Consider the following 14029-nt stretch of genomic DNA (forward strand, 5'->3'; position numbering starts at 1 on the left):
TAAACTAAACAAGATGGCTTACAAAGAAATTTGCTTAGCATAATTCTAGAGGCTAGAAAAAAACAACATCAAGGCAAATTCTGTATTGGTGAGGAACATCTTCCTGGGTCAGATGGTGCCTTCTTACCTTGTCCTTGAATATAGGAAGTGGAGTGGGTCTTTAAGGAATCTCATTTAAGAGAGCTCCAACTCCATAACCCAATAACCCCAAGGCCTCACTCCTAATACTATCACCTTGAGAGTTACAACTTAAACATGAATTTTGGAGGAACACAAACATTCAGTCCATATCAAGGAGACTTGGCAAGATGCAAAAGGAGAGTCACATTGTGCCATATAGTTATTCAAATAACCAGAGCAAAATCAAAGCACAGAACCTACTGGTCCTAACTCTGAAGCTCAAAGAACAAAGAAAAGTTGTCTATTCAATTTTCACAAATTCCAACTTGAGGCAACAACAATAGATTTTTTTTTTTTAGTACCAGGAATTTAACCGAGGGGTGCTTAACCACTGAGCCACATCCCCAGCTCTAATTTTTTTGAGACAGGGTCTCACTTAAATTGCTGAAGCTGGCTTTGAACTTGCAATCCTACTGTCTCTGCCTCCCAAAAGTACTGGGAGTACAGGCGTGTGCCACTATGCCCGCAACAAAAGATTTTTTATTTCATCTTTATTCCTGACTTGATTATTACCAAATATTTACATTTACAGAAACATAAATTCATGAATCACTTGAAGAGGACTAAATACTCATCAATAAGTACATTATGTGTCAAGCAGCAATGAATTAATATTTTGCAACGGAATTTTAAACTGCTCTCCAGTAGCACTGGGGAGAAAGAGATGGAAGAAGAGGCAAAAAAAGATAGGGAAAAACCTAGATATTAGGTGGGGTGGGAACCTGTATCTGAATCGCTACCAAAGTCTAAATCACAATCTTCTACTATTTCCAATTCATTTTTTATTGGATCCTTAAATATTCACTTCATGTTGAGAACTATCAGTAGAATTTGTATGTTAGACCTTCTTAAATATTCATTAAATTTAAAAAACCTCAGAACTGATCAACAAGATTTTTAAAAAATGCATGTTAAAAATAAGGTACAATCACTACAGATCTTTTTTGAAATCCAAGCCATTTTCCACCTGCATAATATTCAAACCACAGACCTACCAAGCTGCTGTGGCAGAAACAGCTGGGAGATGCTTGGAAGAAAAAAGACAAAGCTACAATTTCCTATAAACAGGGGTCTAGTCAGAACACTGTGAGTCTGACTGCATAGTGCCAAGTTGGCTTTATCTGTTCTGAATCTATTAAATATGATGACTCTACATCATTTATTCTAATCTACTTCTGATCTTTCAAAGCAATGCAAACAGCCTACCTCTTCTAGACTGAGTCATGAAAATACTAGCTTTCAATAGTTAAGATGTCTGTTATACAAATAATGTATAGTAAAAATGTCTTCAATGGACCGACCCCATAGCCAGATAACAAGACTCCTGAAGTCCAAGCTTGTCTTCATCTCATCTTAACCACTAACATGCTTGTTAATGTGTCTAGGCAGATGGCTCTGCCTCCTAGATTAAGCCTTGCCTTCTACATATAAAACATGCCAAGCCACATCAAAACCTAGGAACCAAAAGGTTTGATTCCCACTATTTTTAAGAAACACAGTTTCTGCCATATAAATGAAACTGGGTGTCTAGAAATCACATTCCTACAGTGACAGGGATCCCATCTCAATGTCCATACAGAACTGTGAGGAGCCCCTTCCTATCTTCCTTCTCATCAGCTAAACAAATCAGAGCTGCTTTGTTGTGCTCTTCTATCACCATTCAGAGCTTTCAAAACTGACAGAAACAGAAGAGACACAAAAGTTGAGTAAAAAGCATCTAACTATGGACTCTGCTGCTATAAAGCTGTAACATTCTGCAAATTATTTAACTCCTCAGAGCCTTACTTCCTTCATCTGTAAAATGAAGATTATAATAACACTCTTGTAGGCCGGGTACAGCGAGCATGCCTGTAATCCCAGCAGCTCAGGAGACTGAAGGCAGGAGAATTCAAAGCCAGCCTCAGCAACTTGGCAAAGCCCTAAGCAACTTAGCGAGAACAAAAATAAGAAATAAAAGGGGCTGGAGATGCAACTCAGTGTTTAAGTGCCTCTGGGGTCAATCCCTAGTACCAAAAAATTAAAAAAATAAATAAAAATAAAAAACATCTTTGTAGGACTAACATCAAATTGTTAATATAATTATTAATAGAATTAGTATTTTACTTACTATATAATATGCAATTAATCAGTTAATACATAACTAATGCATTAAATTTTACACTTAAATTATATATGGGACAATAAATCATTTCAAAAGGCATACAGTAGCCATCCAACAGGGATAAAAGACAAATGCTAGGCCTGGTGCAGTGGCGCACACCTTTTAATCCCAGCAGCTTTGGAGGCTGAGGCAGGAAGATCACAAGTTCAAAAACTGCCTCAGCCACAGTGAGGCGCTAAGCAACTCAGTGAGACCCTGTCTCTAAATAAAATACAAAATAGGATTATGAATGTGGTCAAGTGCCCCTGAGTTCAATACCCGGTTCCCACCCCCCCACACACACAAAAAAAATGTCAAATGCCAAGATATATCAGGGGCCAACACTACCAAAGGTCAAAAAGAAGATAGAAGTTCTGATATCTGCTGCTTCTCTGTACAGCTTGGCACTCACCCACTCACAACATCAGGGAGGAGTCCCAGTATAACAGGGGCTTCCTGTTTTGGGTCATCCTGACAAGGCCTTAACTGTGCTACAAACAGCCAAGCCTCAACCATCTATTATCCACAGTTTATTATAAATAACTCTCAGAATGTCTTCCTATATAGGAGCTCATTCTTCCTGTTAGGAGACATTTGTGGTCTCTCATACTTGGGTGTCAATCTACTTTTACAAATATTACCTTTTGGAAACCAGTCTCAGTCAAGCCACACTGGTATGCCTACTGCCCACCCTACCCCACACCTGCTTTTCCAGCTCCATGCTTTTTTTTGTTCAGCCAGTATTTAAAATGGAATACCCATCCTTCTCTTTCCATATCTCTTAATCCTGCCTTCTCATCAAATATCCTTTCTTCTATGAAATTTTCCAAGCAGCTTCGTATGATTTTATTTTCTGAGACCACACAATCTGTATTACTGATGCCAGCTATTTTGTGACATTTAATGTGATGATAGTTATGAAAGTTCTTTGGAGAGATTGTACAAAAAGTGGTTACTGCTGTCAATGCCACATAAATGCTTAATGTTACCATAAATGCAGTATGATCCCTATATAAATGAAAGTTATTGCCAATTAACATAATTATTCCACATTTCTCCTACTCCTTCAGGGTAATCTCAACATAGTGGCTAAAACTAAGTCAGATCATATCAGTTGTTCAAACTTCTCCAACATCTATCTATCAAAAATCATTTTGTAATGACTAAAAAGGTCCGCCCTAATCTACTAGTCTAACTCATGGTTCTCATGGTCCCATCACCTTTTACTCATTCCACACCAGCCACATTAGTCTCCTTGTTTCTAGAATATTCCAGGAACATTCCCACTTCAGGTTCTTTCACTTACTCTTCCATCCAGAATCAGCATGGTTCATTACCTCAACTCCTTTAGATCTTTACATGAAATCTAGTTTTCTCAGTAGGTGCTCCCAACTCCCAAAAATTTCCTTAACCCACTTCCTCCCTTTATTTTTCTTTATTATTATTTATCTCCAACTAACCAAACATATATTTCACTCATTTATCTTTATTTTGTCTCCACCTTTAGAAGGAAAAATTTTAATTTGTTTTTAGTGTAGTGCTATTCTCATTACCTAAAAGAATGTCTGGTTGTGTGGGAGGCATCTACCAAGCATGTGCTGATAAACAGTGGGTTCCTGGGTAGATTACAAACTCCCAAAACGAAATTCATCTTTGGTTTTGCCATGCACTAAGCAATCACTTCCTTTAACATATGTACAGAATGGGTTCACAGCTGACTTTTACCCTGCCTGCCAAGGGAGAGAGAAAAGAGCAGTAGTAAGGCAGGAGGTAAGCAAGACTTCAGAAATGTCTGAAATTCAGTTTTGGGTCGTTATAAACCCTCATGTTGTGTCCCCTCTGCTTCTTACTATAGTAGCTCCATGACCTCAGGCAAGTTATTACACCTCTTTGAGCCCCAGTTTCATTCTGATGTGAAGTAGGGGATGAGTTCATGAAATGAAAAGCGGGCTGTCATATACCAGGTGCTCAACAAACAGTAATAACTCCCTGTTGTCTTCCCAGGTGCCTAGTAATATCATTTCTATACTAAAATAACTGTTGATCTTTGCACGAACTTTAAAAATAAAAGTGCTTCCATTACAGAAGTCTGGCTAGAATAGGAACCATTACATCTGCCTAGGAGTTTTTGAAGTTTGCCCAGGAATAAATTTTTTAAAAGCCAAAAAGTTTTGCAAACCCTGTTGTGATGTTTCACAGCCCTTGACAAGGATATTATTTTCTTTATTAACTGGTAAGAGTCGGGCAAATGCTCTCTTTCAGATCAGAACTCTATTAAGGTTCTATGTGTATACACAAGTTCGTGGAAGACTGCACTACAGAAAAGTCAAGGAAAGAAATATGTCTGAATACTTGTTTCCTATCAATTCCTTCTGCTTGGGTGTTTTGGAAGAAGTTTTCTTAGACTTTCAGGAACAGTCCTTTTTTTGCTCTTTCGACATCTTGAGACAAAAGTATTTCCATTATTTTCTTCCTTGCTTCTGTGTTCTTCTTTCTTTACTCTCAAAAACCCATAAATATGGGTGAAAGACCCGCATCAGAACTACAAGAATACATGCTATGTGTTTTCCACATGTAGACAAACTTCCTTCAAATTCTTGAGTCTCTTGCAAAAGAACCTCAGACCTCCTGACCACCTAACACACCTCCCTCAGTATATCCTGGGGACTCACTCAAAGAAGCTGAGTGGCAGAACTAAGAAAGACAAGTCTAGCTCAAGCCCCACATTTTAGAGATGGGAAAACTGACATTATGAAAACTGAATCATAGAGAGGTAGTGGCAGTATGAGCAACAAAGCACAAGATTTTTTTTTTTTTGCTACATTTCAGTTCAACTCTATTCTGTTATGAACTTTAACATTAACTAAGGAGTTAGCTTTCCTCCCTATCACCTACTCAAAAGTACAAGGTCTTCCAGTGAGAAGACTGGTTAAGTGTTACATCAGCAGCAACTAACTGATGACACAAAACAAATCCTTTTCTATTTCCAAATGAGCAAGACACTGAGGAAAGAAGAACTTATGAAGAAGCTCTTCAGGAAAAGGCAGAAACCAGAACAAACTATAAGGATGGAATTATTCAAGAAGAGAAGCAGCCTAGCACTAAGAAGCCACACAGACTTCTAAAGAAACAGGCAAAAGAGTCCAAAATGAGAACGCTAAGCTCAGTAGCTAGACCAAAGTCCTGGGAAGCAACTCTACAGCTGTATTCTGAGCTGCACCATGTCCCATCCAGAGACTGTGGAGACAGTAAATTGGTTTTTGTTACTCAAAAGGTACCTGGTTTAAGAGCACATAAACTAATGTGGTTCACATTATGAAGGGATATGAAAATAATATTAATTCATTCATCTATCTACTATTTACTAACAATATTGAGGTTAACAATGAAGACTCAGAAGACTCATGGACAAATCTCTTAACAGCTGGGTAATATAGGGTAAATTTCCTAGTTTCTCTGTGAAATGGAAGTTACAGTACCTATCTCACAGGGCCATTGACAAATTGGGACTTTATCTACATTCTGTAATTTTGTTTGTCAAAAAAGACTGTTAATGAAAAGCCCCAAACTGGGAAAAAAATCTTTGCAAATCATATATTTGATAAAGGATTTGTAACTACAATATACATAGAACTCTAAAAACTTAAGAAGAAAAATATATACCAAATTTTGGAAATGGGGAAATATCATTTTACCAAAGAATATATACAAACTGCAAATTAGCACATGAAATGATACTCAGCAACATCAGTCATTAGGGAAATAATTAAAATCATAAAGAGATACCCTTACAGGCCTATTATAATTGTTAAAATTAAAAGACTGAACAACAACAACAAAACCCTTCGGATAATCTCAAAGGTCAAGACATGGAGCAGCTGGGACTCTAATACATTGCTGGAGGCTGTGCAAAATGGCCCTGCCACTTGGAAAACAGGTTGGGAATTTCTTATAAAGTTAAACGTATTTATACTACAACCCTGAAATTTTGCTCCTAAGCATTTATCCCATTAAAATTAAAACTTATATACACACCTTTCTAAGTAAATGTCTATAGCAACTAACATATAATAGCTAAAAACTGCAAACAGCCCAATGTCTTTCAAATGTTGGAAGGATACAGTAGAATTGCCATTCAATAGGACAGTACTCAGCAATAAAAATGATACATGCAAAAACATAGATGGAGGGCTGGAGCAGTGGCTCAGTGGTAGAGCGCTTGGCTCGCACATTTGAGACCCTGGGTTCTATCCTCTGCACCACATAAAAATAAATAAATAAAAATAAAGTTATTGTGCCCATCTACAACTTAAAAAGAAAAAAAAAAGAAAACTTGTGTGCAGTACACTAGCTAAAAGAGCAATACATGTGAAAGAGTAGCTTAGGAGTTCAAAAGCCAGCCTCAGCAAAAGCTAGGCTCTAAGCAATTCAGTGTGACCATGTCTCTAAATAAAAACAAAAAACAGGACTGGGGATGTGGCTCAGTAGCCAAACATCCCTGAGTTCAAAAAATTAAAAAAAAAAAAAGCTACAAACATCATTTACATAACATTGTGGAAACCATACAGACAGAAAACACCTTCACTGGGATCTCAGGGGAGTGGGAGGGGTAAATGAAAAAGGGCAAGAGGAGATTTTAAAGGGCAATAGATTGTTTTGTTTCTTGGTTGTGGTGGTGGTTATAGGAGTGTATACATTTGTCAAAACCCAGTACAGTACACTTTTGCTATATTTAATCATACATTATAGCTCAGATCAGGAAAAAAAAAAAAACACCACCACAACTACCCATAACAAAAACCCTCCCTAAATCACAGAATCAACATTGGATTAAGCCTGAAAAGATACTAAGCCTCCTATCTCTAGCACCTGAATCATACCAGAGAGGGCTTTTCAAAAACTTTTCTTAAAACAGCAAAAATACTAGGAAGGGTGCAGGGGAGCAAGATATGTCCAAGTGTAATCATAGGTTATTTTAAGAATACAGTTCTATTAGTGATTTTCTTCAAAGCACAGTCTGTCAAGTATTAACTGACATCATTTTCAAACAAAGTGAAATCTAATAAGTAGCTCCTGTAAATATGGGATTTGTTTGTTTATTTTGGGCACTGAAGATTGAGCCCTGGGGCACTTAACCACTGAACCACATCCACAGCCCCTTTTTTGGGGGGTGAGAGGGATAGGGTCTCACTAAATTACAGAGGCTGGCTTTGAACTTGCAATTCTCCTGTCTCAGCCTCCAGAGTTGTTGAGATTACAAGTGTGCCCCACTATGCCTGGCTGTTAAGTTTGGTTTATATATTATATATGAAAAAAGTATCTACAATCTCTGATTCTGCTTACTGACTAGTGGAAGAAAACTAAAAGAAAGGTAGGCAATGAAGTCATAATTTTCATTTTGAAGAGAAAAAGTGGGGATATATAAGATAATATACTTTCCTTGCCAAAAGCTAATGAACACATTATAATGGAAATATTTAAATAGGAGTCAGGATACCTAAATTAAAATCACAACTCTGCAAATAATTTGAGTCCTAATTGGCTGAATAAAGCATATTATATATCTCCCTAGCCTTGTAATAAAATGGGGGGGATTAAAGAGAAATATGGAACTTTAAAATTTATTACAAATGAAATGTGAAAGCAATTAGAAATTACTAAAAATGTCAAGAATACCATCGACATCATTGTCATATAGTCTAATAAAATGGTACCACTTAAAAAACTTGAACCAAGACTATATAATTAACCAGAACTACCTGTTACAATAACTCCACTAGAACAATTTTCAAGATGTTCCTTTTGATACATATTAGAAGATTCATGTTATAATATTTCAACACATTCAGATACCTAGGAGGTTTTCTTTAAATAACCTGAAATGTGAAAAAAGATAACCTAAATTTTATTTATTTACTTCTTTATTTTATAGCTTTATTGAGATATGATTAATACATTAAAAACTATATTATTTATTTATTTAATAGTTTTAGTGAGGTGTGAGTGATACGTAAACGCCTACATCTTTCAATTATTTATTTTGTAGCTTTATATATATAAAACTTACATACATTTAATGAATACAAATTTATGGTATACATACACCTCTGATACTATCACCAAAATCAAGGTAGTGAACATCTCCATCAGTTCTAAAAGTGCCCTGTGTCCCTTTGCCTTTTTATTTTCTTTTTGTAGTAAGAATACTGAACATGAGATCTTCCCTCTTAATAAAATTTTAAGTGTCCAACACTACATTAACATAGGTGCTACAATGTCAATACATATCTATGATTTATATATTGTGATAACTTCATACCCACTGAACATCTCCTCCTCATTCTCCCTCCTCCCATTTCCTGACAACCATCATCCTATTTTCTGTTTCTGTAAAAACAGTCAAACAAGTGAAGTCATGCATTATTTGTCCTTCCATGACTGACTTATTTCACTGAGTATGATGTCTTTCAGGTCCATCCAGGATAATGGAAATGATAGGATTTTCTTGGTTTAAGGCTGAATACTCTTTCATTTCACATTTTTAAAATCTATGTATCAATGAAAATTTGGGTTGTTTCCATATCTTAGCTACTATGAATAATGCTGGAATGAACACGAGTACAGATTTTTCTATGAGATCCTGATTTCAATTCTTGTGGATGTATGCCCAGGAGTGGAAGTGCTAGGTCATATGGCATTTCTACTTTTAATGTTTTGAGGATCCTCCATTCTGTTTTCCATGGCAACTGAACATTTCCACCCATATTCTATGGATTCCAATTTCTCCACACCACTGCTAACACTAGTCTTTTGTTTTTTGATAGTAGCCATTCTTAAAGGTATGAGATGGTACTACACTGTAGTTTTGATCTGTGTTTCTCTGATATTGGTGATGTTAAGCACTTTTTCCTATACCTGCCAGTCATTTGTATGTCTTCTTTGAAGAACGTCTTTGCCCAATTTTTAATCAGGTTATGTTTTTGCTATTGAGTTATGTGGATTTCTTAAGTATTTTGGAAATTAACCCTTTATCAGCTACATGGTTTGCTAAGTCTTTTGTCCCATTCTGTGTGTAGCTTTATCCCTCTGCTGTCTCCTTTACTGTGCCAAAGCTTTTTCATTTAATGTAGTCCCAATTATCTATTTTTGCCTGTGCTTTTAATGCCAGATCCATGAACTCAAGACCAAGGTCATGAAGTACTGTCCTCATTCTCTTAGGGATTTTACAGTTCCAGGTCTTATGCTTAAGTCTTTAAACCAATTTGAGTTGATTTGTGTATATAGTGAAAGATAAGAAAGTGATTTCATTATTTTGCATGTGGATATCCATTTTGCCAACACCATTTATTGAAAACATTATCCTCTCCCCACTGTATGCTCTTAGCATCTTTGTCAAAAATCAATTGATCACAAATATGTGGGTTAATTTCCGGGTTCTCTATTTTGTTCGCCCAGAAGGCTTTATGCCAGAACTCTATTTATTAAATTACTACAGTTTAGTAATAAATTCTGAAATCAGAAAATGTGGTACCTCTATCTTTTTCTTTCTCAAGACAGCTTTGGCTGTTCTTGGGTCTTTTGATACTCTGTATGAATTTTAGGACTTTTTTCTATTCTCTAAGAAATACCATTTGGATTTGATGGAAATATCACTTAAATCTGTGCACTGCTTTGAGTAGTATGGGCATTTTAACAATATTAAGTCTTGAAGAAAGAATATACAATATCTTTCTAATAGTGCATGGGGGGCGGGGGGGTCTTTTTTTTAATCAATGTATCATATTTTTCAGTGTGTAATAAATGTTTTGCTTTCTTGGTTAAATTTATTTATAAATATTTTATTCTTAATGCTATTGTAAATAAAATTGTTTTCTTAATTTCTTTTTCAGATGGTTTAATATACAGAAATACAATAGTTTTTTGTATATTGATATCTAACTTTTCAATCTTACAGGAGATTTGAGTGGCAGAGATCTGGAACAGAAGTTCTTACTTCATTTTGGCCATTATATCATTTATTTCAAGGAAGACAAAAAGAAAACCAATTCATCCCTGATTTGGGTCTATATTTGTGTCACATGATCCTTTAATTCAGATTTTTAAAAATGAAATTCAGGGCACACTCAGAACAGATTCTCCATTTTACCCCATCTTGACCCTTCTTCATATATATTCATGAAATATTAAGACTGATATTAAGGAGTGAATGGGTACTTTACATTTATCATTGTTTCACTCTAACATCTCTAAAGAAATAGTTATTTTCATTCCCAACACATAAGAAAACAAACTCAGAAGGGATAAACAATTTACTCAAAGTCACAAAGAAGGGAAGCATCAATGCAACTCCAATCAAGGTCTCAAACTCAACCTCTTAAAATATTCATTCTTCAGTTATCTATATACTACACCAATCCTCCTACCAACCCCTGATCCTTCAAATAACAAATGACTTTTCCTCTAAAAGACAGACAACAACAGTGGCAAATACATGTCAGGGAAAGGCCAAAAATGATTTATTAACCTGTTAGTAATATTAATATTAATTTTCATATTGATTCATCAGGAAGATAGAATAGTTATTATCATTGGTTTACATTTTAAGAACTAAAAGATAAGAGAAGTTAAACAATTTGCTGCATGTTAAAAAGATATTACCTATACTACTAGAGATCCTTACAGTTCCCAAAGTGCTTATTTACTAATCCATCAGAATTCAGAAAGCAATTATTCATTAAGCAACTATCAGGACTCATCCTAGAAGCTTGAAAAACATCAGTGAACAATAAAAGCAGAGATTTCTATCCTCATGGAACTTACATTCTAGCAGGGGAGACAGAAATAGTAAATACAAGTAAGCAAATTATACATGATATTAGATGGTGATGTCTGGAAAAGATAAGTAGAAGAGTCAGGGTAAAGGATGTTAAAAGAAAGAAAGGAGTGTTAAAAGAAAGAACATTGCGCTTTAAAATAAGGTGGTCAGTGTGGATTTACTTGAGAAGGTAACATTTGGGCAAAAATTTACAGATATAAAGGAATAAGGCATGCAAATATTGCAGGCAGAAGAAAAATCTAATCCAGCAGCCATAAAGAGAGAGCATGCTCAACATTCTAGAGAACAACAAGAGGTTTAAGTGGATGAAGTGGAGTAAGAGAGAAGGTAAGAGCTCAAGTTAGAGAGGTGAAGGGGACAGATCTTACAGGATCTAGCAAGGACTTAGAAAGCTAAGGTAGTTATTGGGAGAATTGAAAGAATGATCTAATTACCTTTGATATGCCTACACTGACTATTCTGCTGAGAATTGACTGGGAAGAGGAAGGTTCATTGGTCAAACCATGCATACAAGTATTTAACACTAGGGTAAAAATCAAGACCAGAGATGCTGAGGTTAAATGATGATGAAAGTAATGCAGAAGGTGAGAAGTGATCCTTTGCTGGATATTTTCTGAAGATAAAGCCAACAAAATTTGCTAACACACTGGACATTGGATACAAGATAGGAAAGTCAAGGGTAACTCCAAAGTTTTTAAATTGAGCATCTAGAAGGATAGCATCTCCAACAACCAAGATGATAGAGACAGTGGGTGGAGGAGAAGTGGAGGAAATAAAAGGAGCTCAGTTTTGGACAGGTCAGCTAGATATGTCAAGTAGGCTGTTAAACAAATTTAATTTTAGAACAGGAGTCTATCCCAAATATAAATGTGATAATTTTTAGGCATATAACTAACATTTAAAACCATGAAATTCAAATTGCCAAAACTAGAAATGATTTTTCATAAATATCTGAACTGATAAAGATTAAGTAAGATCTAAAGAAAGTTACTGATATATACAAATCAATTGTAACAGGGCTGGTATTCTTTTCTTTTCTTTTTTTTTTTTTAGTTACAGATAGACACAATATCGTTATTTATTTATATTTGGTGCTGAGGATCCAATCCAGTGCCTCACACATGCAAGGCAAATCTCTACCACTGATCCACAACCCTAGCCCAAGAGGTGGAATTCTTTAGCTCTTAATTTTTGAGAATGCTTCACTGCCAGCTAGTATAATTAAACAACTGTCCTTTGAAAGCTAAATAAAGGGAGTTTACCTACCAGAAAAGATTTCCTAAATACTGTGCACAGAATATGGAATTATTTTCTCCCTTTTTCTCAAAAAGCATTATGTAGAGACATTAAATATCTAGCATAATGTAAGCATTCCATAAATATTATTTAATAAGTAAATAAATTTGCCATTAAATAATGCAAGCTTACTGTGACATTATTTTGAGTATCTAAACCCTATTTGTCAATGAGGTTATATTTAATTAAACATTTTTACTTACCTGATATTTAAGCCAATGAAATTTGTCCATGTGAAAATATAATCTCCACCAAAGACCATTCCAATGTAAGTTATTAATATATTCTAAAAAGAAAAAAAAGTGATATATTGTTACATAGGTTTAACCAAGTTTTTTAAATGTACATATAAACTCATCCATGCTGTGACCTTAAATACCCTTAAAATACAAAAAAAAAAAAACCAAACAGTAACAACATAAACCCATTAACCATAAAGTGAGTGTAGTATGAACAAGGACACCAGTAAGAAGTCAATGACATTAGCCTGTTCCCAAATTATTTCTCCAGAAGTAAATGCTTGTAAATCATTAACAAGATTATCAAACTTTCCCTGCCTTGTGGGATGGCTGACAGATGGCTTTTTACTCTGATTGGAATAACTACTGATTATGAGAGAAAGAATAAAGGATGAAAGAATGCTAACATGCAAACATCTTTCCTCTTCTTTTAAAAAGAAAAAAGGGGATGATGGGAACTTTGCTAACATGAAGACTATTATTAGAGAAATTTTCCTTGCTATCTTCAATAACACATGGGAAGTCATTTTGAATTATTATATCTAAAATCACTTCTGACACTTCTATGTATAAACATCCAGCTCTCTTTAATTATCTTCAATTAAAAAAGCAGAAAACAACTTTCTAAAGTTTAAACTATCATTCAATTCCTTTCAAATATTCCTTCTTTTGTATTCATAAGTTACTGCTTCCCTCTCTTTTGAAACTACCATAAACTGTCAATGTAGCAACATTCCTGTATCAGGCCTAAAGGCCAGGACTTGGTTATAGCTTAGTGGTAGACTGCTTGCCTAGCTAAGGCCATTGGTGCAATCTTCAGTAGTGAAAAAAACAAAAACTAAAAACAAAACTTCAAAATAACTCTCATAAGAGTGCTCTTTCAGAGAGCATTCAAAATTACACCAGCTTCTTCTAGGTCTAAGGACAGTGACAGCAAGTTACCTTACATCAGGGTTTTTTTTTTTCTTTTTGTATTTGTAGATAGACATCAGGACTTTATTTTATTTGTTTATTTTTATGTATGCTAAGAATCAAACCCAGTACATCAGACCAAGCGCTATGCCACTGATCTACAGCCCTAGCCCTAGAGCAGATTTTCTTACTGAAGGATAAAATATATGTATTTTGTAATAGTAAACAAAGCCAATAGGTATGCTGGAAAAATAAATAACAGGACCTCTCTTTGAATACAAAGATACAGGGAGAAAGTGAATTAACTTGCATAAACTGTGCAGGAAACTTCAGAAAGGAGGGGGGCCTACCGAGAGCACAACTTGCTTCTCAAAATCAGAAAAATTGTAGGTATATATTAGGGTATCTTAAGCAACATTTGCTATC

General features: G+C 35.2%; 1 protein-coding gene across 1 annotated transcript in view; it reads right to left on the reverse strand.

Annotated features, from left to right (window-relative positions):
* LOC143410245 (nucleotide sugar transporter SLC35D1-like) overlaps window positions 1-14029 on the reverse strand; it is a 42961-nt gene that overhangs the window by 9822 nt on the left and 19110 nt on the right. Inside the window, exon 6 of the mRNA XM_076871013.1 lies at window positions 12656-12738. Within this exon, the coding sequence (XP_076727128.1) occupies window positions 12656-12738 (83 nt within the window). The remainder of the gene's footprint in view (window positions 1-12655; window positions 12739-14029) is intronic.

Source organism: Callospermophilus lateralis, chromosome 11, assembly GCF_048772815.1.
Source record: "Callospermophilus lateralis isolate mCalLat2 chromosome 11, mCalLat2.hap1, whole genome shotgun sequence".
NCBI classification, from domain to species: domain Eukaryota; kingdom Metazoa; phylum Chordata; class Mammalia; order Rodentia; family Sciuridae; genus Callospermophilus; species Callospermophilus lateralis.